This window comes from Ambystoma mexicanum, chromosome 7q (assembly GCF_040938575.1).
Source record: "Ambystoma mexicanum isolate Mex_15411 chromosome 7q, UKY_AmexF1_1, whole genome shotgun sequence".
NCBI classification, from domain to species: Eukaryota; Metazoa; Chordata; class Amphibia; order Caudata; family Ambystomatidae; genus Ambystoma; species Ambystoma mexicanum.
The window spans coordinates 492,768,032-492,794,682 of record NC_090941.1 but is presented as its reverse complement, the minus strand read 5'-3'; the positions used below and the strand labels follow the sequence as shown (position 1 = coordinate 492,794,682).

Below are 26,651 nucleotides of genomic sequence, written 5' to 3'. Positions count from 1 at the left end.
GCGAGAGCTCTCCCTGGGGCGATGTTATATCTTTACTGTCTTCGTTCATAGACCCGCAATCCCTAAACTGAATTAACTGAACGGAATTGAACTGGTTCTTGTCTAGTCTAGCCAACATCTGAACCCCCACCCAAATGGAAAATACCGTAATAAGAAAAATATCACCAGCACCTCTACTACCTCTACCTCTTATACTGCGTGCCGCAAAGAATAATTCCAGCAACCCCATTAACCATGTAAGACCCTTGGGGGAGGCACACAATCTGGTGTGAAATTCATCAATTCCTTGGTTCATTCAGTGTTCCCATAAGCTTGGACCCGGGGGTGGTGGGTCAAACATAATGCACACGAGACTAAGGACCTCAAGGTTATACCAGAGATAACAGGGCCCCACGCTCACCCTATAAAGGCTCTTGACACTGGTACTGATGACTGGATCAAGACTACTGTTAACCTATTATCTCCTGGGGGGGCTCACAGCTCGCTCCCGACCATTGCTGGACTATGCCCAAGTGTGGTTGCAGTAAGTCCCAAGAATTATGAAAATGAAACATCTACTGCCACCTTCGTGACTCCAGTAACTCTTGCAGTTTCAACCCAGAGACAGTGCCCGTGGGATGGCCTCTGTGCCCCTCAACATCATAGAGGCTGTGCCTCCAAGTGGTGGGCGGGAGGCGTAACTGTACCAATGACAGTTTGCATTGATGGTTTTCCCCAGACCAAGCAAACTCCCTCACCACAGGGTCTCAGTGGGACACAGAGGTGAGAGGACAATTGGCAGATGGAAATTGGGGGCAAAGCATTTTGCGGATGCGGGATGTATTAGCTGGGCCAAATAGAAACACTCAGCCGGGCAGTGGCCATCCCTGCCCGTTACTACCCCCTGAGAAAGGCACAAAGCAAACACCTGATCAGATTGGTGAGGAGGGCCCGGCAACCAAAGAATGCAGATGTAGCATTGTCCTATACAAACTCTTGGTACTAAAGAATCTGATCTTATCCCTGCTTGAGGCAATTGGGAAGGAAATGGATAACACAGAGGGTGGAAAAAGGGCCTAAGATATATCGCTGATAGCCCCACCCATTGTCCCAAAGCCCACGCAGGGAGGGGGGTATAACGCAGAAAATAGAGGAAATACCAATACCATTCTAGTCATTGGAGGCAAAGGGTTAACACCCCCAACAGATGTAAAGGGTCGATAACCTATCTTGAGCAGCCAACACCTAGCCTCACCCCCACCATTGCAGTCCCTCATTGTGAAGGTTGATGGTGCATGCAGGGCAAAGGTGACAACTGGCAAGGTGGTAGGTTGGACCGTCAAAACCAGCAAGGCGCTAGAGGCTCACGCAGAGGGGACAATATGCCTACTCACAGTCCCCAAATTAACATGAAACTAGGGGCCTCCTCTTAAATAAATGTGTACACACTGGCTGCAAGTAGTAAAGGGTTGTATATTTGTTACCCGGGAACAAATTGTAAGCTGCATCAGAATGTGTCAACAGGAGGGGAACTATTTCGATTCTGTTTGAATCGCCCTTAGGGAGCTAAACTTGGCCAAAGGAACACTGAGCTTTGGCAGGAGATACCAATCGAACTTAGTGCTCACTCTCTGGGCAAGACTGATAACAAACAGGAAAAAACCCCAGTGGCCTGTGTTCGCGGGAGCAAACTATGTCCCCTTGGGGAAAAGGACATTGAAGAACTTTCCCTGGTTTAAACCGTTGAAGCAAAAAGTGACTTGACGGCCAAGTAGCCTGCCCTAACCAACGTAGAGAAGCCGTATGTCCTGGTCTAAATCCTGCCTGGGATAGCACAGGGTCCCAGAGCTCCTGCTTTCAACTTAATTTAAATGTAATTCCAACATGGAGGAAATGTGCAGTGATTAATGTATTTGTGATGTTTATTTGTCATGATGTACTTTTTGGCTTAACACCGCAATAAAATTATTGAGGGTGATGAAAACATCTTAACCAAAACATTGATAATTACTATATATCTTAACAAAAACCTGTTCACTCCAATGTCTGGATTTATTTTGCTGTACACCCTTTCGTTAGAAGATTGTGTATTTTGTTGCACAGTCCTACCATCTGAATTTTTCACAGGGCTGCCTAGTGACTCGTTCAGGATAATTCAATTCTAGTTGTGAATATCACATGTCTATGATATTCTAATCCTCTGTTAAATAGTGCCTTTTGTATGTACTGTAATCTAACTTTTGGATTCACAAGTGCTCTTGAAATTCACACTGTTAGGCAGGTGAAGGATAGGTCTAGGACCCCTTTTGAGATAAATTAATAAAAAACTAAAAATTAATAGATTACCATTTGAATTATGGTAGTGCCAGTTGTGCTCTGGGTGTTGTTTTCCAGTCCGGTGACTTCAGCTAGAACATGTTTTTCTCTAGGTGTGTGTGTGGCAGGCAAGCTTTGAAAATGCCTGGTGTCCCTGCATATAACACTGAAGCATGTCATTAAAGTTGAAAATGTCCTTGATAAAAGTCGTTTCTCTGAGGAAAACTTAAAATCATTATGTGTTTGTGTTTCAGCGAGCAGCAGCATTAAAGAATCTCAGCTCTGAAGAGGACAGTCTTCCAGTCAAGCATCCTCCAAAAGCAAAACTAACCAAAATGGCAGTACAAGAAAAATGTAGGTGGACCGAGCAACCAATGTATGCCTTTGCTATGACATGATTCCCTTTTTACTCATACGTCCCGTCCCCTTTCCTGCATACTGTATGGGCGTCCCAAGGGTATGGGCGTCCCAAGGGACGGGAGACGGAACCTTTTTCACCAGAAAAAACCTTCTTCGATGTTGCCCTGACTCCGCCCTCTGGCGCCACACCCCAGTCCATTTTACGTGTCAACGGGAACGGGCCGAATTCACCAGCGCTCCTGGGTTTGGCTTCGGCCATGTAATTCCACGCGCGGATACTTCTTCTCTTTGTCTTTTCTTTTTGTCTTATCTATCATTCAGGTACTCGGTCCTCAGGCGTCACACCCCTCCCCGGCGCTTGTCGACTTGGACAGGTGCCCATCCTGCAACGGGTTCTTCCCGACTTCAGATACCCACGCCCTCTGCCTACGTTGCCTTGGCTCGGACCACAGTTGGCAATCATGTTCGGCGTGTGACTCGTTATCCTTGAAGGCGCTGAAGAACAGACTCGCCAGGTGGAGGGAGCTCTTCCAGAGACCGCCTCCAGAGGATCTCAAGAAGCATCGCACCAGGCCCAAGGTAGGGCTTATATTTTCCAGCGCACCCCGCAAGGGAGACTCCTTCCCAGGGACTCTCCCGTACGGGAGGGAACGGCCAGGTCCTTCTACCAGCACGTGCCCCAAGGCTGCTACGGCTTCGGGTCGAGGGGTCCTCGGATCCTCCCGGGCGCAGTGTCAAGGGACCGGAAGGACTATGTCCTTTTTCCGGCACAATGGCCGAGGGGCTACGCCCTAACACCGGCAATACGTCAGAGGGGCTACGCTCTAATACCGCCAATACGTCCAAGGGGGTGCCTAAACGCAGCTCTACTGGGTCGAGGGTGTCGCACCTACCGGGCCGAAGCCCGAGGAGTAGGGTAGGCCTTGTGGTCCACATGCAAGAGTCTTGGACGAGGCCGGGCTCAGCGGGCCGAGCAACACGTTGCAGGCACGTGGCAGGCAGCTCGACAAAATGGCTGCCGTGCCAGAAAGGGGCACCCGTCTGACGCCATTCCACGAATTCAGCGAAGAACGAGTGTCGAGGTAGGACTGGCCTCAACCAGGTGTGTGGCCTACAGTCTACCCTTCATTTGCTCAGGGCAACTTTCCTTTGCCTCCATATGGGCAGGGTACGCAGCGACTCCAGCAGTCCCCTGCTACCCCGTTGGTACCCCCTGCCACCTCTTTGGCCAGTGAGGAGGTGCTCTTCGAGAAGTTTCTCGGCCTCATGGGGTCTCCTCAGATGGGGGTTATCATCAAAGAAGCATTCAGGGAAGTTCTCCCCGCCATGCTAGAGGCACCACAGATGCCTTTATCGGGCCGCCAGGCCCCGGTGCAGCCGCCTCCTCCGGCTCCACAGCCAACTCTGCAACATTGCTGCCTCCGTCTGTTGTCCCTGTACCCCAGCTTCCGGTGCCATCTACCCCTCCTCTCTCCACAAGATCCTCCAGATCCGCAGGATACAGACGAGGATGACGATCCGGATATGCCATCCTCAACCAGGGCCTTCCATGAACGTCTTGCTGGCCTGGCGGAATACCTGGGCCTCCCCCAGCCCGAGGTCGAACAGCCGGCAGAGGGGGTTCTGGCTGAAGTCCTCACAAAACGCCCCTCTGCCAACACAGGGATTCCACTGAAAACCAATGTAGTCTCCCTGGCCAAGAAGGGTTGGCTCAAGCCCCACTCGGTCCAGCCGGTCAATCGATGCCTGGACGCCAAGTACAGGCAAATGGAGAGGGATACACTCTTGCTCTCGACCCATCCTCAGCCACACTCCTCGTTGATCGCTGCGGCATCCCTATACTCCAAGCCTCAGTCATCCTCGTCCTTCTCCTCTGCGGCGCTGCTAGGCAAGGAGGAGAAGATCTTGGAGGCGTAGAAGATCTACTCCAACGCCTCCTTGCACCTGCGTCTGGCCAACGCAGATGCCATGCTGGCTGCCGCCAACCAACGGTTATGGCGGGAAATTGCAGACTTCCTCCCGGAACTCCCCACCCAATGCCAATCACGCTTTAAGGCAGGGCTAGCAGAAGCCAAGCTTGTGGCGCATGACCTCAGGGAATCCACAGCGGCGCATATCGATACCTCAGGCCGTGCCATCTGTGTTGCCACGGACATGAGAACAGCCTGGCTCTGGGCAAGGAAATGCAACCCGGATGTCCAGGAGCGTATTCTAGATCTACCGACCGAGGGGGGGGGGGCTCTTCCACTCCTCTACGGTCGAAGAACTGGACAAAAAGAAGAACAGCTCACAAATGGCAATGTCTTTATCCTTTCTTACAAAGACCACGCCCAAATTGTACACCCAATCTCAGCAGCACTCAGAGAAGGGTCGTACATATGGAGTGTTCTGTGGCTTCCAGGAATGCAGATCCAGGCAGCCGGACCGCTCGCCGTCACAGAACCGGCGCAAACAACAAAAATGCGGGGGGTAAGGGCTTTTTCCAGTCCCCCTCCTCAGCCTCCAAGGGAAAGAATGCATAACACGCCCCTTCGGGTCCACGTGTCTCCGGTGGGGGGCAGGCTTGCTCTCCATGCACAATTCTGGTGCCAGAATGTTTGTGGACCCCTGGATCCTCTCCGTCGTATCCACGGGGTACCTCCTTCCTAACCCAGCATCTCCTCCCTTATACCCCCACAGGTTGGGACACCAACTCTTTTGGCGGAGATCCAGTCGCTCGTAGAGAGCCAGGCAGTGGAGGAAGTTCCATCCTCCCAGCGAGGTTTTGGCTTCTACTCCAGGATTATCGCCATTCAGAAGAAGAACCAGGCGGGCCTGAGAGTTGTGCTGGACCTTTCCACCCTCAACCTCTCCTTATCCCTGAAAAAATTCAAGATGGTTACGCCAGCTTTTATAGCGGAGACATTGTACAGGGGAGACTGGATGTGCTCCCTGGACCTACACGTCCCGATGTGGCAGCCCCATTGTTCTTTCCTACGGTTCTGGATCATGGGCTACCATTTCCAATACAAAGTCCTTCAGTTTGGCTTCAACTCGGCCCCCAGGGTCTTTACCAGACTCATGAACACTGTAGCGGCCCTCCTCAGAGCAAAGGGCCTCCACATCTACCCATATTTCGACAACTGGCTTGTCAGGGCTACGTCTCCTGAAGCAGTTCACCACTCTTCCCAGGCACTTATGAACACACTGCACGACCTGGGCTTCTCGCTCAACCTCAAGAAGTCACAGCTGCAGCCTACGCAGACTCTGACATTCCTGGGCCTCATTTGGGACAAGCGCTCCAAGAGGGTTTTCCTGTCGGAAGACAAGATCTCGGCCATCAAGAGGGCCACCGCCCACTTCCTCAGCAGCGAGGTGACCTCGGCATGGTGGTACCAACATCTCCTGGGTCTACTAGCGGTGGTTCTGTTAGCCGTGCACCACCCGAGACTAAGCATGAGAAGGATTCAGCTGCACTTCGCGCCCTCATGGAATCAGGAGCGGGGCTTGCAATCCGAGATGATCAACGTTCCTCCATCCCTCCACCCGGACCTAACTTGGTGGTCCATGAACTGCAACCTACGGACAGGCAAGCCCTTTCGGCTGCCCTCTCCGCAGGCCACCATCACCACAGACTCCTCACTAGAGGGCTGGGGAGCCACCCTGGACGATCTCTAGGTCAACGGTACCTGGACTCGACAGGAGCAGGAATTCCACATCAGTTGGTTGGGGCTGAACGCCAACTGGCTAGCGCTCAGAGCATTCCTACCACTTATCAAGGGCAGGGTTGTCCTCGTCCAGACAGACAACTCGACCAGCATGTACTACGTCAACATGCAGGGAGGCACCAGATCCCCCCCTCTGTGCAGACTGGCGATCAGCATGTGGGAATGGGCCTTGGAAAACTAAATTTACCTCTCGGCAGTCCACCTCCCGGGGGAATCCAACCTGGAGGCGGGCAGGCTCATCAGGCTGGGAGCGGACAATTGCGAGTGGCAGCTAAACGACCTCGTTATTCAGGAGATCTTCAACTAATGGGGTCACCCCCAAGTGGATCTCTTTGCCACCTGGCACAACAAGAAGTGTCTCCAGTTCGCATCCTGGTAGGATCAGGGCCCGGCTCTTTGGGCGACGCATTTCACCTCCAGTGGACCGGCATGAAAGCCTACGCCTTTCTGCCTACCCCCCTGATCCACAGGGTAATTTGCAAGATCAAGGAGTCTCACTCACTCCTCATCATTCTGCTAGCTCCATGGTGGCCGGCCAGACTATGGTTTTCGGAACTACTCAGCCTCTCTGAAGTGCCCCCCATACACCTTCCCACGGGCCCAGCACATCATCTAGCGCAGCAGGGGGCAGAATCATCCACCCTACGCCATGGAAATTAGCCCTCACACCGTGGTACCTGAGCAGGTAACGCTTCGACACCTTAGCCTTTCACAGACCAATCTGGAGATCATACAGGGCGCCAGGATCAAGGCCCCCAGGGCCCAGTACTAAAGCAAATGGACCAGATTCTGCCACTGGGCAGATTCCAAGGGAATCAACCCCTTGGCCTGCAGTTTGGACGACATGCTCTCTTTTTCGGCACACCTCGCTCATTCGGGCGTCCAGGTGGACACCTGCCGCACATACCTTGCAGCCATCAGGGCTTACAGGAACTCAGAGGAAGGCATCTTTTCCTCCTCCAACCCTATAGTCAAGAAACATCTGACTGGTCTCGCTAGGCTCTACCCGCCCGTCAAGAGACTGCACCCCGTGTGGGACCTTAACATAGTCTTGGGCGCCTTAGTGCACAAACCATTTGGGCCAATGGCATGCGTGGACATTAGGCTGGTCACCATCAAGACGGCCTTACTAGTCGGTCTTACCGCGGCTTGCAGAGTCAGCGAGAGCCAGGCGCTAGTCGCCTCTGAACCATATACCTTTCACTAGGACGAAGAAACAGTCCTTCCTACGTTATTTCCCGATCCCAAGGATGAAGCACAGAGTGTGCTGCACTGCCTGGATATCAGGCGTGTCCTAAAGTTCTACTTGGACAGGACCAAGGGCTTCCGCAAGTCAGACGCTCTGTTTGTCACTTTTGGAGGCTCGAGGCCAGGCCATCAGGCCTCCATATCCCGCTGGATGGTCTCTGCCATCAAGGAAGCGTACGAGGGCCAGCACAAGCCGCTCCCGGCCAACATGCATGTCCACGGAGTCAAGGCCAAAGCAACAGCCATCGCGTTCCAGCGCCATGTCCCTTGGCAAGTCATAAGCAGGGCGGCCACTTGGGCCTCTCCCTCGGTTTTCTGCAAGCATTACTGTTTGGATGCCGGCTCTAGATCTGATGCGGCTTTCGGACAGGCGATTCTCAGGAATCTATTTACTTAAGAGGGGTCTCCTCTCCACCCTGGGTCTACAATCAGTTGTAATCGCCCATACAGTATGGAGGAAATGGGACGGGACGTGAGAGTAATTATAAGTTACTCACCGTATGACTAAAGTACTCTTAGTCCATAGTGCCCTTTCCTAGTGCCCTTTCCTCCATATGTCCCACCAACCTCCTCCCTAATAATACTGGTGTCATTAGGCAATGTTAAATCTATTGTCGACACTTCAATGGTGACTGAGGTGTGGCGCCGAAGGGCGGAGTCAGGGCAGCGCATGCTCACTGGGCTGCGCCCACCTCTAAATTTAAAGGGGAAGACGTTTTTTTTCTGGTGAAAAAGGTTCTGTCTCCCGTCCCTTTGAAGGGACGCCCATACATTATGGAGGAAGGAGGACTATGGACTAAGAGTACGTTAGTCACTACGGTGAGTAACTTATAATTTTTAGCGCGTGCCTTCAATACTTTTTTCTCCCATCCAATATTAAGATTCTAAAGTAATTAGGAAATCCTCAAAAGTGTAGAGTCTTAATTCTGGTGAGTACAACTGCAGTCTCCAGGTGTTTCGACTTGTGCTATTCAGTTCATTTTTCACAACTGTTGTACAGTAGTTTAGGTTAAGGCAGGCCTTGTCACCCTCATTCCCAGATGTTAGCCTGTCCACAACAGCTCAATTGTGCAGTAGCAAGACGTAAACTCTCCTTACATGTAGCTAGATTGTACTTGTGACATATGATATCAAGCTTTGTTTGCCAGATACATCATGCGAAAATGCTTAAATAGATACATTAAATAAAAGCTACATTTAGTTCATTAGCTTATTCACATAAATCTGGGCATTTTCTTTTACAGCCAATTAGGTGGGTAGGCCTCAAGCCCTCCCCCTTGTGCCCATACCCAAAATCTGTACCACACGTTGTGTAAGTGAATGTCCCCAAACCGTTGTGCTTTTATTTACTGTTCTCCAAGAAATAAATATTTTTGAAAAAAATTGCATATTGTCGGAATGCAGAATGAATCCCACAAATGTTGCTTGCCAGGAGGGTAAAACCCTCTTGACAATAGCCTCCAAAACCCTTCTCTAGACCGCTGCCCAAGTGTCTTTGTAAGCTCTATGTACAATGTATTAGGATCCCCTTTCCCCTAGTTTCTTTGCTTTCTGGAAAATACTATATTCAAAATGAAGGAGTGGGTCTAGCATGGATTCACATGCTCATGAATATTCCCCGCCGTCATGCTGGGAATCCTCGGTAAAAGAAAAAACTGTTTCACTTTCAAACTGTATTTCTTCTCTAAACCAATCACTATCCCTCTGGGTCATACTGCCCCCAACCAATGACAGTTCTCTCCCTAAGCTCAGTGCTGGGAGTTCTCATAGTGCTCTCTTATATTTCTATGTTTTTATTAAAAGTTTAGACTTTTTTGACCGATTTTGAATTCATCGTTCGACTGGAGGTAAACTAGCGGCAGCTGGGATCCGTTGTCGGTGAATATAAAGCTTCATTGAGGATCTTCACCGGAAGGCCCAGGCTTGGGCCTACTTCGTGCCTTTTTCACAATGGCTGAGGAGAAGATATGCCTCTTCAAACTCTGCGCGAATTTGTGGACTATGAAATGTTTTCATGCAGGATCGACACGACAAATGTCTTTACAAATGTCTTTACTGCCTGCATCCGGATCACAATGATGCAAAGGTCTGCATTGGATTTTTGAAGAAAACCAAGAAGGACCGCTACAGCATGTTGGCGGCATGGTTGAAGACGGGTAAGGCACCTGACTCTGCTTCTGGGCATGATCAGGCTCCTTCCAGGGCCGGCCAGCCCCACGATCGATCTGCCTCGGATAAGAGATTGAGGTCGTTTGAGGATGGCGTGCCTGCAGGGGTCCAAAAGAAGACAAGGCTGCAGGCCACGGATCCCACTGGGTTCACCGCTGTCACGGGTCCTGGCTCGAGGAGGGTGAGATCACCGACAAATTCCACGATGAGCCTGCCGACAAGAGTCACGCCCTCGAAGAGGAAATCCTTGACCCCTTCGAAACTACGCGTATCGTCGAAGGAGAAGAGGACAAAGGAAAAGGTCCAAGGTGAGCCCTTCTCTACCTCCAATGCCACCTCATTCAGCCAAAATGACAACTGCGTCATCAACGGCCACCTCGACGACGACGATGGCCTTGTCGACGACCACTCATTTGTCGAAGGGAGGGCAGACTGTGAATCGCTACCCACAGTCACAGCAACGGCTGCTCCATTGGTGTCATTACCGACACAGCAGGAGAGTGTTAGGCAGAATCCTGGTCAGTGCCCTTAGGGACCACTACACAACATTAAGACTACAGGTGGCAGTACAAGTTTTACCTTTGGTATGTTAGGAAGAATTCTCTGTTTAGGCTGAATTTCCTAACCTAGTGAGTCCCCCAGCAGCTTTGCTGGATTTTTGGGGTTTATTTTTTTCTCCTGCCAAGAGTGAGACTCCTTTACCCTCACTCTTGGACATGACTTGAGAGTGTTTCTGTGACTTGCTATGTGCTTATGGGCTAGGGGGTAATTTTCCCCATAGGCCATCATTGGTTTTTGAATGGGTGTTACACAGCACCCTCAGTGCAGTAGCACAGGGGTGTCCTAGAGACCCCCAAACATAGACTCCACACCCTGGGACTGACTACTGTCTCCCTGGGTCTGTAAAGTTACCATTGACTTTACTAGTCTTAACTTAGGAACTTAACCAGTACAAACCATCTTACTGTGGAAGTACTGGTAGGGGCAATTAGATTGCCCCTGGGTCTGTTGTCGAGGGGGTACTGTCCCGTCCCCCCTCGCCGAGTTCTGGCTGGTGGCAGTGGATACCACGGAAATATTCCACCGGAATATTTCCCAATGGGATTTCCCATTGTTTTTAATGCACCACTTTTTGGTGCAATGTTAAAGATACTGCCGGGTTATTTATTTAATATAAATTCACCGGTTGGGATTTTTTGCCAGAACTCGCCGCCAAAATGGCGTCTAGGTCACTTCAGTAACCCTGAACCCGAGTCGAGCCTTTGTTCCACTTTTGGCGGGCTTCTGCACAGAAGCCCTCCAAAGTGGTGCCATCCTGTCTGGGTACCACAGGGGATGTGGGAGGGGGTTTAGGCACCCTGGACTGAGTTGCCTTGCCAACTCATGTCGCACTCTAGTGTGATTGGCCCAAGTGGTGAGCCACCCCGCTCACCACTTAGCATGTTTGAGTGACAGCTAGGCTGTATGAATGGGGGTTTGCTGCATAAAAGCAGGGTTTTTGGGACTGGTTCTTCAGATGTCGTCACAGGACCTAAGAAGCCGAAGAGGGAGAAGCCGAGCCGACCTGCCAAGACGACACCACCGGTGAAGCCCTGCAGAACCGTCTCACCACTTTTCCCGACGACAGAGGAGATCTCCCGCCGGAGAGTCTTCTTCCCTTAACTGGTGGGGACAACCAGTTGCTGCCTTCTTTTCGCCGTCCCGAAGCATCTCGTGGCCGCCTTGCCTGTGCCAAGCACCCCGGCAACCGGGATACCACTTTTTACCTCAACCGCGAAAGAGGGGAAAACTCCTTTGTGACCGGAAAACTCCACGGCTGGTCTCTTCCCTGGTAGTGCAACGATCTGCAGCTTTCCTCCACGTCGGGATCACCTCTTCCCCTGGACGACGCCGTGACTTACACCCACTACCAGGAACAACTACCACCGCTGGAGGATCCTTTCCACTTTTAAAGGTACTGTGTTCCGCCCAGCCTCCCTTGCCACCGATTGTACGGGGTAGATTTAGCTCTCGGCTCTCGAACCTGGGTAGGCCTGGGACACCCTAACTAAACTTTGCAGAACCGTAGTAAAACCTTTTTCTCTCACCTGCAAAGACTGGTGACATTGTGTGATCTTGGGCACATTTTTCGCCTGGCTCCCTCTAAAGCGGGCCCCGAACTAATTCTCCTTGTTCCACCATTGACTGTCTTTGCTAACCTTATGTGAAAAGTGTTTTACCTTACTACTCTCTTTTTCTGCCTTTTCCCTCCCTTTTGGTAATACTTGTTGGAGTGTCATCTAACGTTAAGCGCTCACCTCTGTTTGGAAATAAGTGGTGTTAACTTAGACTTGTCCAACAAATGACTAGGGATGTACATATAATTAATAGTGACTGCGTTTTGACATACTTACCTTTTTTCTATGTTAGTGTAATTTATGAGTGTACCTTTAATAAATAAGTTTATACTGTTACACCTAGCTCTGGTCAGTGTTTGCTTGTACTACTGTGCCTCTGTACCTATTGTGTATCCTCTGTATACTGCCTAACTCTTCTTGAGGGAAGTCTGACTGCTCAGCCACAGCTACCACAGTGAATCTGTGTGGTACGGCGTGCCTGCAGGGGTCCAAAAGAAGGCAAGGCTGCAGGCCACGGATCCCACTGGGTTCACCGCTGTCACGGGTCCTGGCTCGAGAAGGGTGAGATCACCGACAAATTCCACGATGAGCCTGCCGACAAGAGTCACGTCCTCGAAGAGGAAATCCTTGACCCCTTCGAAACTACGCATATCGTCGAAGGAGAAGAGGACAAAGGAAAAGGTCCAAGGTGAGCCCTTCTCTACCTCCAATGCCACCTCATTCAGCCAAAATGACAACTGCGTCATCAACGGCCACCTCGACGACGACGATGGCCTTGTCGACGACCACTCATTTGTCGAAGGGAGGGCAGACTGTGAATCGCTACCCACAGTCACAGCAACGGCTGCTCCATTGGTGTCATTACCGACACAGCAGGAGAGTGTTAGGCAGAATCCTGGTCAGTGCCCTTAGGGACCACTACACAACATTAAGACTACAGGTGGCAGTACACGTTTTACCTTTGGTACAAGCCTGTACTACTAGGTTATAGTGGTAGCAGTAGCGGAGCAGCCAGGCTTATCTCAAGTGCATATGAGCAGTAGCAGAGATTACACAAAGGGACCACAATTACTGTGGCTCAAGCAAACACTGACTCAAGGTTTCAGGTAAAAAATATAAGTACATTTATTTTTAAACCAATTGTTATTAACACAACACTAATTCAAAAACCACACGAAAAATATACAACTAACCAATTCACTTTGTACAGTATTAATCGAGGTAAGTACCCTGTGTTTGAATGTACCGATGTTATGAAACAGAACACGTTACCGTGAATACAATTGCAATCACTTTTTGACAGTTCGGTCTACTAGATAAACGTGTATCTGTGGCAAGAAATGCTACTGGGGTAAAAACACACTTAGCACCCGAAATATCCAGAGAGAGTGGGGGCAAAAATCACAGGCAATATGTTGGTTAGACAGACAGAATCGAAGAACACACATAGACAGGAATTGAAGGGTCAAGGGGCCGAGCCAAAGTCAAATGACAACGGGTGCCTGTTGTCGAGGATCACACAGTCGGACAGTTTGAGATTCAACGTTGCCAAGAATACATTGATATTGTCAATGTTCAGAAGCAAAAGTTATAAGAAGGAGGGAAAAGTAAGGGCAAGCCTTAAAATAGAGAAATAGGGATTTCACCCAAAATTCCTCAAACAGGACACAGTACCTTTCTCAAAGAACGAAGCTGGTGCCACGGCAGTTGTTCCTGTTGGTTTCCCGCAGACCCACGCTTTCCTGCAGCTTCAGCACGAAGGACGATGGGGGGGTCCGCACCACACAGGCATGAGGCTGGCAGCAGCGACAATGAATAAAAGGTGCGCTCCTTAAAAACAGGAGAGGTTCTTCAGGTGGCTATCCGGACCACTACAGCAGTGTGCAACGATTTCGACCACCAAGGCGACCTCTGGCTGAAGAAGATGAGCTAGTTATCCCCACCAGGCTCAAGGGAAGAAGACTCCGGACTGGATCTCCCCTTAGTCGTTGAAAGGTAGATAGCTCAGGACTGCAGCAGGGCTTCACCAGTACGGGGTAGTTGCAGCAGTCGACCTCTCCTCCACTTCTCGTCGGTTCCTTGTAGTTCCAGTGGCGACTCTCTGACGTCCAGACCTGCCTTTTATGCGCAAAACCCCCATTCACACAGCCTGGCTGTCAATCACCCAGCAGGGGGGTTGTCCAGCCCGGACAACCACCTTGCACAATCATGTCAAAGCGCAACTTGGGTTTCCTGGGATACCCTGTGCAGGGGGTGACTACACCCCTCCCTCACATTCAGCTCACCTACACACCCTGGCGTCTGCAGGAGGGCTTCTTGGCAGAAGCCTGCCAAAAGACAGTGAACAAAGAAGGCAAACCTGGTTTGCCGTTAAAAGTAAAACACAAGAAGCATTTTAACAAAAATAAATGGCGAATGAACCGCACTGGAGCCAAAAGAAAAAGCATTTGGTCAAGCGGGTTTAAGTTTGAGGCTAACACAATAGCCTACAATATTACCAGAGTTATATAAGATAACCGCAGTACAAATTTAGGGTAGATACCACTGCCATCAGCCATGTCTAAATGTTAAAAAGAGCGAAACAATGCTCTTTGAGGTACAGATAAAAAGAGTTAAGGGTTAACCCTTCCAGTACTCCATGTAAGATGGTGTGTACTGGATCTGTGGTTAAATTTGACTAAGTAAAGGTAATGGTAACTTTAACCTTTTCTGGGGGACGGTAGTCGCCTCAGAAATGGAGTCGGGGGGAGTCTGAACGACAACCCTGTGTCGCTGCACAGAAGGTGCTGTCTGACACACACAAAGAAGGGGCCTACTGAAGTGGTGTACTCCAGAGCCCACAATCACAAGAACAGGTCAAAACACACAGCAAAACACAGGTAAGAGTGGGGGAAAAGCTCACACTCTTACCAAGTGGAAAGAAACAAATCCAGGGATCCAGCAAAGCTCCTGAGGGACTCACTAGGTAAGGGAAATTAGCCATGAAATGAGAATTCTCCCTAACAGAGAACTTCCATGGCTACGGTGAAGCCACCCGGAAAGGGGGCAGAAGTCTCTCCCCCTCGGAAGACTCAGGAAAGGAGAAGGAGCAGAACCCTGACGCCCCTAAGAGGGCTGCAAAAAGGGGAGCTGAACCAAGTGTGCTGGGTCACATTTATACTAGCTCTGATGAGGGTGATGACCTACCGAAGGGCTACTATACAGACCATCAAGGGGATCAGGGAGGTACTTTGCCTCAGGATGAATCCTACCATCCGGTTCAGAAAAGGCATACCAGCCTGGAGCCTCCACTGCCCATTCCTGCTTCACCTCAGACCAGGGATGTTTCATTGGACATTCTGACCACACTGGTAACAGAAATTCAGCAGAGACTGCCTCCCACACTAGTCCCTGTTCCGTCTGCAAGTCCTTCAAAACCATGCGCAAGTCAAAGGACGCTGCTGGTCCAGGGCGCCAGTCAACACCACCTCCGGATTCGACCCAAACAGGGGATCCAGCAACGGACATGGGCACAGATATGGCTACGGCCACGGACACCGAGGCTGACAACTTCGTCCTGGCGGACGGCGACCCAGTAGGAGTGGAGGACCCGCACAGGGCCTCTCCTCTGGACGAAGTTGGTTCTTTCAGCTCCAAGCTCTTTCAAATAGTTCCTGAGGAGGCGATAATGGAGGGTTTCCTTTATCAAAGTCACGAGTCCAGGAGGCGGACCATCATGTCCATCTCTTTGCTGGATGATATCTGGGAGGAAGGCCTAGCAGCGTTGAAGAACCCAAGCACTGTGCTGCCCCAGTGGGACAGGCTCGAGAAAAGTACAGAGTACCGGACTCAGCCTTCACCTGACTGTGTGGTCTCCCCCGCGGCCAGGAAACGCTCTGCAAATCCATCATCCTCATCCGTGGTACCCGCAGACCAGGATGGAAAGAAGCTGGATGCTATGGGCAAGAGAATTATCGACACGGCCTCCCGCACCATTAAAGCGGCGAATGCACTGGCCATTTTGTCACGCTACTACAGGCAGCTTTGGTACAAGCTGGGCCTGATTTTTGACTTCTTAACTGATGACAAGAAGGTGGATGCTCTTGCACTGTTCCAGGATGGGGAGGTGGCCTCGGACCACGCCATCACGGTGGTGGAGGACATTGCTGACACGGGATTCCATCAGATTGGAAACAGAATGTCTCTTTGTCAGCAGGCCTGATTTTCAGTTGAAGGTGTTGGGCATGCCATTCGACAGGGGGGGAACCTGTTTGGCAAGGCGGTCGACGAGTCTCTTCAACTCAAGACAGACGGCGCATTCGCTGGGTATGCTGCAGCAACTTCGGTCGATGTCCTTTCGCTCTTCAAGGGGAAAACCTGCAAGGTCCTCCAAAGGCTACACTGCCCCATATCGGCAGCCTTCCTGTTCCACGACGCAGGAGGCGTACAGAGGCTGCTCGTAGGCATATAGCAGCGGAGAACATCGCTAGTGCCACCCGCAGGGCAGAACCCCAGCACCCAAGCTGGCCTGAACCGGCCATGGACTCAGGCCTCCACGCATGCACCCCAAGGGGAGGCTTGCTTATGAGGTTCGTCACCGCGTGGAAGACCATCACCACCGACAGATGGATGCTGGATGCTCTTGGACAGGGGCACACCTTGGAGTTTCAGCGCGGGTGTCCCCGTATCCCCCATGTAGTGCACCAAGAAAAACACGCAGCACATCTTCTGCAGGAGGTCCAAGCCAGGCTAAAAAAGGGGGCGATAGAACCCGTCCCCGAGCACCTTCAGGGCTTCTGGGGTGTACTCCAGATACGTTCTGGTTCAAAGGAAGACAGGAGAGTGGAGGCCGATCCTGGACCTACGACGCCTCAACAAATACCTAAGGCCCAGAAGTTCAGGATGGTTATGTTGCAGCACGTGCTCGGATAGCTGGAGGAAGACTACGTCCTGGCGTCTCTGGACTTGGGAAGATGCATACTTCCACATACCCATCCATCAGAAGCACTGCAAGTTCTTTCGGGTCGTGGTTCAGGGATGGCACTATCAGTTCAAGGCGCATTTCCCTTCAGCCTGAAATCGGCCCCGAGGGTCTTCACGAAGTGCCTGGCTCCAGTGCCGGCACATCTTTGTCCTGAGGGCATTCACGTCTACCCTTATCTGGACGATTGGCTGATCCAGTCCCGCTCCCGTGCTCTGGCAAGAGCGCACACGGCATGGACCGTCCATCTGCTGACGGATCTGGGATTCTCTATAAATTATCTAGAGTCCTGCTTTGAGCCATCACAGAACACGCTGTTTTTGGGGGCACACTCAACATGGTGGCTTGCCCGGCGGCTCCCTCAGAGGAGAGGGTGGTAGTCATCCTAGGCAAGGTGCATCGCCCGCCATTGGCGCAGTCGGCTCCGGTGCGAGCCGTCAAGTCGCTGTTGGGCATGATGTCTTCCTGCATCAACCTCGTCTGCGTTTGCAGACTAAAGATGAGGCCTCTCCAGGAGTTTCTGGATCTGAGATGGCTCCAAGACTCGGGATCCTGGATGGACAAGATAACCCTCAACAAGGAGTTCCGACAAGCAATAGAGTGGCAGGGAATACACAATTTCCTCTGTCTAGTCTTCAAATCCCACTATGGCCTTGCCCCTCCCTACCTATGCTCCCTTCTCACTTTTTATACTTATTCTCGTTCACTCCATTCTGCGGATCTCTTCCTTCTCTCTCCTCCTCCACCCTGTGCCACCTCCGCTCCTTCCAACTTCTTGCTCCTTTCCATTGGAACCGCCTACCCCTCCCAGTCAGCTCTATTACCTCCTACCCTTCATTCTGCACTTCTCTAAAATCTTATCTCTTCCACTCACCCCCCCAGCACCTTTTCACTTCCTTTCGCTCTACTGATTCTACCTCTACCTACACTTCCTACCCCCCTCTCACTTGGTTCCCTCTCTATCAGCGCCTATCCTCATCAATAATGTAAATTGTTCATTGTACTGTTTTCTGGTTTAGATTCAATTGTCATGTATTGCTTGTTGTATTTGCTTGTTCCTCTTGTACAGCGCTTTGGATTAAAGTGCTATATAAATTAAATAAATACAAATACCTCACGCAAGGAGCCCCATTCCAAGTACCTCCTTATTAGGAGACAGTTACTACGGATGCTTCCCTGAAAGGTTGGAGAGCTCATACCGGACAGCTGCACGCCAGAGGCCTCTGAATGTCAGAAAGAAATACCCTTCACATCAACATCCTGGAGCTTCGGGCCATCTTCTGGGCCTTCAAGTCTTTACTGCCGTCGATAAGGTGCAAGCTGGTGAGGATCTTCATGGACAACACCACCACCATGTTCTACATCCCGAAGCAGGGAGGGACGCGTTCTCTGACTCTCTCCAGAGAGGCCCAGGATATGTGGCACTCGGCCATTCATCAGGACATGTAGGGAACTGCGTTCTTGCCGCGGGAGCTTTGCCAGGACCAGGTGGATCGTCAATTCCACAAATGGGGTCAACCCCAGATCGATCCCTTTGCGACAGCGGCAAATTCCAAGTGTCAAAAATTCACCAGCAGGTTCCCACAGCCAAGGAACATGGAGTATTTATTCTCCTTCCCTTGGGAGGGACTGTTCCTATACGCTTTTCCTCTGCTTTACGAGTGATCAGCATACTCAGACAGTTTCACTGCAAGATGATACTCGTCGCTCCAGCGTGGGCGTGACAAATCTGGTATCCAGACCTGCTAGGTCTGTCTGTGGCTCTGTCCATTAAGATGCCACGACTGCAGGACTTTCTGTCCAGAGAGGGAGGAGTGATTCTGCACCACGACCCAGCGTCGCTGAACCTCAGGGCTTGGCTCCTGCAGCCCTAGAGTTTGGACATTATGCTTTACCTACAGAGTGTGTAAGGACATCCTCGCAAGACCAGGGCCCTTCATCATTGGCTTTCGCTGGCCATAAGTGGAAGCGTTTGCAGTGCCAGGCTCAGAAGATCACCACTCTGCATGTCACAGCCCCACAGAACTACCAGACTTGCTTTCCTTGGCCAAGGCTGGACTGGCTCATGCGTCTATCACGGTGCACCTGGCAGCCATATCCCTTTACACCAGGGCGCCGGGTAAGCTTTCTCTGAGGTCTCACAGGCTCGTCAAAGAGTTCCTCAAGGGGCTCTTCAGGATGTTTCCGATGGTGAAGGCTCATGGCCCACCTTGGGAACTGAATGTGGTTTTGATAAGACTTATGAGAGCGCCTTTTGAGCCGATGCATCAGGCCCGCTCAAGTTCCTTTCGTGAAAGACAGCAATCCTCGTGGCGATCACCTTGGCTAGACGGGTCGGCGAGATCCAGACACTGTGATGCAAACAGCCATATTTGTCCTTCCATGCATTAAAGGTGGTACTGCGTTTGCACCCCATCTTTATGCCGAAAGTGCTGTTGAGTTCCACGTCAACAAACCTTTGGTGTTACCTGTCTTCTTCCCGAATATGTCGTTGCCAGCAGAGAGGGCCTTGCATTTGCTGGACGTTGCTCGTGCCTTGAAGGTTTACGCGGCACGCACTAAGATCTTTCGGAAGACTGCTCAGCTGTTTGTCAATTTTCGGCCTGTGAATCACGGAAAGGCCTTGTCGAAGACTTCCATCTCCAGGTGGCTCTCCGGCTACATCATGCACTATCATCGACTGGCTAGAAGGCCGCTGTCATGCCGGCAGGGAGACCACTCCACCAGAGCCATTTCAGCTACAACATTGTTTCTCTCTGGTGTGCCCCTACTCGACATCTGCAGGTCTGCTACGTTGAGGTCCACGAACAGCTTCATGGGGTTCTACTGCGTCGACAGGGATTCCAGGGAGGAGTCCTGAGTCGGTCAAGTGGTGCTAGGCAACCTGTTCAGTTGAGGTGAGTCTGTTCCAGAGGTGTTATTGCTTCTGTTGAGCCTTGCCACCTCCCATGGTTGTCTATATGTACTGCTGTGTAATCGTTATTCATGTACAGAACGAAACCAGTTGTTGCCAAACGATGGCCCTATAATGCACTCCTTGGAGGACGTATAGTCCCAATGAATTCAGTGGTCTTGATTATGGAGCACCCAGACTGGGTGAGTCCAAAGCAGACCAGTACAGTAGATAATGTGATGAATTAGCAGTTAAGCAAATCATATTTCGGATGATATTTAAGAGATCAAAAATCATTGTACCAATTGACATTCAATAATATTGTTCAAGCAACTGAAAAATTCAAGGACGATAGCGTGTCGTCAGTTTTCGTGAATAAAGAGAATCTTTTTTATAGTGAAAGTAGAAAAATGATAGTACATATCAAACACTTCTGTAATTATATATTCAGTGTTCATCGCACAAATTGGATCAGAATAAATAAAAACACAAAAGCATTTATCGGGTAAAAACTTGTGTTCACAACATTCACGCACATTTATACAGTGGCTGTAAGGCAGTATGATTGAAAAAGCATATAGAATAGATATTCATGATTCCCATAAGGGAATATATGCAACTCTCAACCTCCCAGGAGGTAAAGTCAAAGGATTAACCTAAAGGTTTCAAGTCAATTTCCCCATTAGCATGGTAACGGTGTCTGTATTAGCCTTGCAATTACGTGTGTACTGTACCTTGAACGGGTCTATGTGAGCATCTGACTGGCTGCGATTGCATTTCAGTGCTTGTATGTCTCTTCTGTAAAAAAAAACTTCGCAAGCACTAAAAATCCTATGGACTCGACTCCCATATTGCTTCAAGTACCGAGACGAGGAAGAGCAAGAAGAAGTTAATATGTATTGAAAGAAAAACACCAAGCTAAACGCGCAGACTAGTTAAAATGAAGCTCTGCTGCGCCGGGCATTTAAAAATGGCATACGCCTTCAACTGGAGGTCGGAGATGAGAGAAGCAGAGTGGGCGAAGCAGGAAGCAGAACCGCAGGTGCAGCCAGACGCACGGGAACAGAACGTGCTGAAGAAGGCAGGTGCTTTCAAGCTACCACTTGTAAGCAGTTCCTACCAGAGTGGCAGAAGACCCACGGAAGCACAGCGGGCACTGGGAGGAAGGGAGCCACTGAGGAACTGGCGGCAGCAGCGAAGCTGTCAAGGACGCAGTAGTGCCAAACAGCAGCAGCTTCACTGGCAAGTGAATGCAGAGCCGTTGAAAGAGCTGAAAGAGGGTCTGCAGAGCCGGAGACGCCATCTCCTAGTGAAGACTTTGGTGTAACAATGTGCCACGGGTCAGAAACACTATCAGATACAAGTGAGTCTGCGCATTGATGAGGAGGACCCTGGGGTGTACCGATAGGCAAATGAAGAATTAGGAACTCGTTTTGAATACCAACCAAGTAAAATAGAAAGACCGAATTTGCACAAATCCTCATGCAGGAGATGTCAATATGGGGAAAGTGGGACCAAATGTTATCACAAGCAGATGAATGTCAATGAAGAAGTGAGAAGACAGAATTTGCACACATCTGAGATGTCAATATGGAGAAAGTTGGAGCAAGTAGTACCACAAGCAAATGAACATTGGTGAAGAAGTTAAGACAGAACTTGAACAAATCTACATATTGGAGATGTCAATATGAGATGAGTTTGAACAAGAAGTGTCTAAAGCCAATGAAGTGTAGACAGTGCAGGAATACAACTGTGCTATACTGAAAGGCAGAGAGGACATGGAAAGAAGTCCTGGTAAACTAAATACATCAGGCAGTGAGCCTTTCTGGGAAAGATACATGGCCGGAGAGTATACCAGGGCATCTACAAAACCCAGAAGGGGATTCCTGGCCGTGGAGTACACTGGGTAATCCATTTAATGTATATGAATGAAAAAGACATTGTGAAAAGATACCTGACAGGAGAGTATACCAGGGGATGAAAAGAATCTACTGAAGGATTCCTGGCAAGGGAGTATACCAGGAAGTTATCCATAAGAAGTTGTTTTATAAAAGAGACACTTTTGCCAACCTTAGAATGCTATTGTGTAAAAGGGACACTTTTGCCAGTATTGAGAAGTTGTTGTATGAAAGAGACGTTCCTACCATCCTTAAGGAAACATTGTAAAAAAGGCACTTTTGACATTCTTCCTAAAATAATCCTGGGGAAGGGAAACACCCTCTGGATCCAAGGACTCTTCATTGGAGGAGGCTATTTTGTTGGATTTATCGATCTGCTTTAGATGTGAACATTTTTTTACTAAACCTAGGTTCATTTCTAGTGCGAGGCTCAGATATGTTTTGGACACATGGACAGTTTACATAATTTGACGATACACAGACTGATTTTTAGTTTTAGTTTCCTAGGCAGGGAAACCTTCTTTGGGATTGGGACAGAAAAGCCTTTATCCACCCCTTTTTATTTTAATAAAGATGTCTAATGTTGAAAATATTAAGACTTTGTGTCTGCCTCTCATTTCTGACCCCTTGCAATAAGCAAATGGGGGTTTCATCTGCAGATTATCTGTGGGTACTTCGCCCAGCCAAAAATGATATGCAATAAAATGCCAGGACTTTCAAAACTTGAATTGAGAGATATAATCCTTTATAATTTTGTGAAACAAGAGAGTGAATGAAGTAGTGATGTTACGTGAGGAATTTCATACTATACAGATTCTTTGCATGGTCATCACTTTTGTGCATCAAAAGTGAAAACGTATTTCAATCACTTAAGTAGGTCCATCCTATTGGGTCACTTAAATTTTGCGACAGAGCAACACAACACACATGACACCCAATACATTTGAAAGATGTTATACTTGTGTTAAATAGGATAAATGTGTATAGATCCTAGAGATTTATTTGCAACTGAAAATTATGTTCTTTTCTCATTTGAACAATTGGAGCAAACCGAATAGGGGAGTGACACATTCTAGTATAGCATTGTTCTTGTCCTGACTCCTAGCGATACAGATCACCCTCTGGACCTCAGATTTAAAAGGCTTTATTCTTGTCAGGATGTGTAATGTGATAAATACTTATACATTAGAGGGGGTTCTCTACAGCTAAAAAGTGTTTTCCTCGCTCTGAACAGTCTAAGGAAAAGGTGTGGGGATAAACTATTGTGCATCAAGATTCCCCTGTCCGTCGAGATACTAATCTCCCTCTTGATCTATGCTCTAAACACAATCTTGGGTTTAAAGCACCCATCTTACTTCTTGACCATCTCAGGTGCGTAGCATTTAGCATGCTTCATTTTTTAATGAACTTTATATTGGTATTTTCAACATATAAGCAAAACATATTGTGCAAGCAGTTCAGGGTAACACATTTTCAGCTCCATTGTACATTCGTTCTTTAACCGCATCCTCCCCAGATTTTCTCATACTTCTGATTGCATTCCTTGGTCTTGTACACCAGCTGGCCCCATTTGTTAAGCGTCCACCCCTACTCGCCATTTCCCCATCTTTACCAAATTAAGTGCTATATTTAAAAATATCTTCTGATATCTCGAGAGTTCCAAGTTCGGCCAATCCCTAATAACACCCTCTGGGTTCCAGGTGGATCACGCTTCCTAGAACCCTTTCCAACTCACCTTTCACCTTATGCCAGAATCTCTGTATTTTAATGCACCCCCAGACCACATGAAAGAAAGTTCCCTTTTCTCTGACACATTCCAGTCATCTATGCCTGTTCCCCTTCCCATTTTCCATAAGCGTTCCTTTAAATAATATGTTTTATGTAAAAGGGTGAACTGTATGAGCTTTAATTTTGAAGAAATTGCCACTTCCCAGTGGGTACTGTAGGACATCCTCCAGTCCTCCATGTCAAGCTCGCTCAGGTCTCCCTCCCATTTTTGTCTCAGCACCTCAATATCTAGCACGACTTACTAACAATCTTAGTGTTATAGCTCCCAGACTCTTCTGTGTTTCTCGACACTAAACACAGTCTCAGGGTTATAGCGTCCAGCATCTTCTCACATAGTGCCCAGCTCACTATGCTCTTAGGGATAGAGCATCTTGCTCATTTTCTGAGCCAGAACATTATATTTTCACCTTCTGGTCGCCTTCTCTCTGGACGTTCGATCGCTTTGGTTTTCTCTGGAGTTCACACCTCAGGTCTCTACATGTTCCCAGCTTTCCCAGGCTGTTAATCTTGGTCATGCGTCTCAGCTCTCCCAGTTTTCTGTTTGGCCGCCTTTAATATGTTCTATGTGGTCTTGCTTCTGAAAGTAAGCGTCCCCCAAATAAGGCAGTAAGCCCCCCACAATGAGAGGCAATAAAGGACACACCCCAGGAGGGAATGAGACCACGACCAAGTGCGGGTGAAGTTAAAAGTTTTTTTTTTATCTAAGTCAAGATAGGGCATGCAAAGGACTCTGCAAACTCTGAGAGCACTCCGTCTGACAATACCAAAGACAGCTGGTTATATTACAAATACACGTCATGCATGAGCTAAGCTATAGAGGCCACATAGTCTTTGGGATTGGATTGCGACGTCTAGCTACTATGTAGTCCATAGGCTCGGTGCTCCGTGATTGGTGGGGATCCACATGGTGGCATCACAATGTGCTTGGGTCAGCTGGGCTCATCGGGTTGGGACTCCAGGGCCCTGGCTGTCCACGGAGATTCACCACTTTGGTTCTCGAAACTTGTCCTTGTGGCCATTCATACTCATTCATCACACTCGTCTATGCCAAGTTGTTATGTAAACTTCTAACACATCAATCTAATACCTGGGTGGGGACAGAGGAAAACAGTATGCGATACGAGGCTTCCTCCATATATTAACGTAAAGTTGTCATTAACAAAGGGTCCAGTCTCATGGGTTCAGGTGTCTTATCAGGGGGCACGGGTCAAGCTACCTTCATCATTTAGCCCCATTAGATGTAGTAAATGATGACTCTGGGGGAAGTTTGCACAAGGACGGATGGATAACTGTCTTTGTGGTCTGTTGTATTCGGGGTAAACTGGAATACCATTAGGTCAGAGAGGACCCATAGCTGGCACCTCAAAGGCGGCGGGATTTAGGACCGGGTGGCTCGTAATTCATATGGCCTGGCCATGGCAGTACACAGTGGTTGTATGGCGGCCTCCGACATGGGAGAGGTAAATACTTGAAGCGGGTCCAGCAGGAATGTGGGGTGGTGAGGCTGTGCTGCTCGAACACCAGCGAGCCCCGGCGGGTGGAGGGGGAGATGGCCTTGCAACTTTGTGCGGGTCTCTATTCACTGGGCTGCACAAATACTATTAGAGAGGACAGATGCTAGGGCTGGGGGCATAAGGTGAATTACACATTTTCTGCTGTTTCTATGTGCTCACATTACTAGGTTCATAACAATGGAGGTTTTTCATTGGTACATACATTACATAGCGTGACAGTCATATGCTTGCAATTCATGAGGAAGGTGAACATATAACAAATGTGAGGTAGTGTCAGGTTGGGTTATATACTCGGGAGCAAGAAAGCGATGTGTTAATCTAACATTTTGATTATAGTAAAAAGCGGCTCAATACCCTATAATACAGCATATTTCATCACATCATACACAAGCATTTTATATATCGCTTTTCTGTTACGCTTTTACTATAGCAGCAAAAATTAGTGGGTATACAAAGCGGATTTTCGAGTGTTCGTGCACTGGGCCTTAGACCAGGGAGGTGTCTCAGGGGTGAGCGGGGATCGCCTCGCTTTAATATAAGTGACTTGCATTCTCCAGTATGGGTTCTGGCATGGATTCACATGCTCATGAATATTCCCCGTCGTCAGGCTGGGAATCCTCGGTAAAGAAAAAATCGGTATCAGTTTCATTTCTGATCTGTCTTTCTTAGTAGTAAGCAATCACTAATCTCTGGGTCATACTGCCCCCAGCCAATGACTGCCCTCTCCCTAAGCCCCGCCTCTGGCAGCCATCCTCAGATTTTTACCGCACGCTCAAGTGTTGGGAGTCCTCGTGTTTAGCTCTCGAGTTTTTTTTCTGCGTTTTCACGTTTTTTTCAGGAGATTTCTCATTTTTTTGATTTAATCGAGCCTCAAGCTCCACCGCTACTACTTCTGATAACGGGGACCCGTTTCAGAATTCTTCTATGCCCCTCAAGGGTGAAGTTTTCGTCGAGTTTACACTTCTTGGAGGATTCCGGAAGATCTGCGGTCTACCTCAACGGACATGGCCCAAGACAAGGGGAGCTCGATGCCCGGATCCAAGCTGTTCAGGAACTGCCCTGGATGCGGATTATATAAAGTTTTTTTTTCAGGTCTACTGCCTCCATGGGGACAAGACGCACGTGGAGAAGAACTGTGCGTTCTGCAAGAACCTTTCGGAATGGACCAAACAAGATCGTCGTTCCCGCCTCGCCACCTGGCTGGAGAAGGGCACAGCAAGTGAGAAGGCGAAGAAGTCCTTTGAGGGCGCCCCGGCGACGCGGGCCCAACAGAAGGCCAAGCACTGCGAGTCCGCGGGCTCCGGGAGCGCCGAAAGATCGGTCTCTTCGGTTGCCAAGCAGGGCGCTGCTTCCCCGGCACGTTCGACCACGAGCCAGCGCTCTGGTTCGGGGAAGAGGAAGTCCGAGAACCCGGGTAGGCCGCTGGAGCGGACCCGCTCAATCTCGAAGGGGGAGCGATGCGCTGACCCTCCCCGCAAGGCGAAGGCCCAGGACACACCTAAGGTGGTGAGGTCTTTGATCCACCCGGCTAAGGCCTCTACTGAAGTGGTCACTGCGACCCTGGCAGAGCCGGCTGAGACTACGCCAATGGAAACGGCCTCTGGGCCCAGAGTATCCCTGCCGCCTCGGAGGGAATCCTCTTTGCAGCCCATCAAGACCCCCGTGAAGCCCCCGGCTGAAAAGGAGGGGGGGGCGGTGGCCA

At 49.6% G+C, this 26,651-nt stretch overlaps 1 protein-coding gene across 14 annotated transcripts in view; it reads left to right on the top strand.

Moving 5' to 3' along the window:
* Positions 1 to 26,651, top strand: part of SETDB2 (SET domain bifurcated histone lysine methyltransferase 2) — a 1,645,210-nt gene that overhangs the window by 1,291,066 nt on the left and 327,493 nt on the right. For all 14 annotated transcript variants that reach the window (XM_069639329.1, XM_069639325.1, XM_069639326.1 and 11 more), the window contains one exon: positions 2,550 to 2,649. In XM_069639329.1, the coding sequence (XP_069495430.1) occupies positions 2,550 to 2,649 (100 nt within the window). The remainder of the gene's footprint in view (positions 1 to 2,549; positions 2,650 to 26,651) is intronic.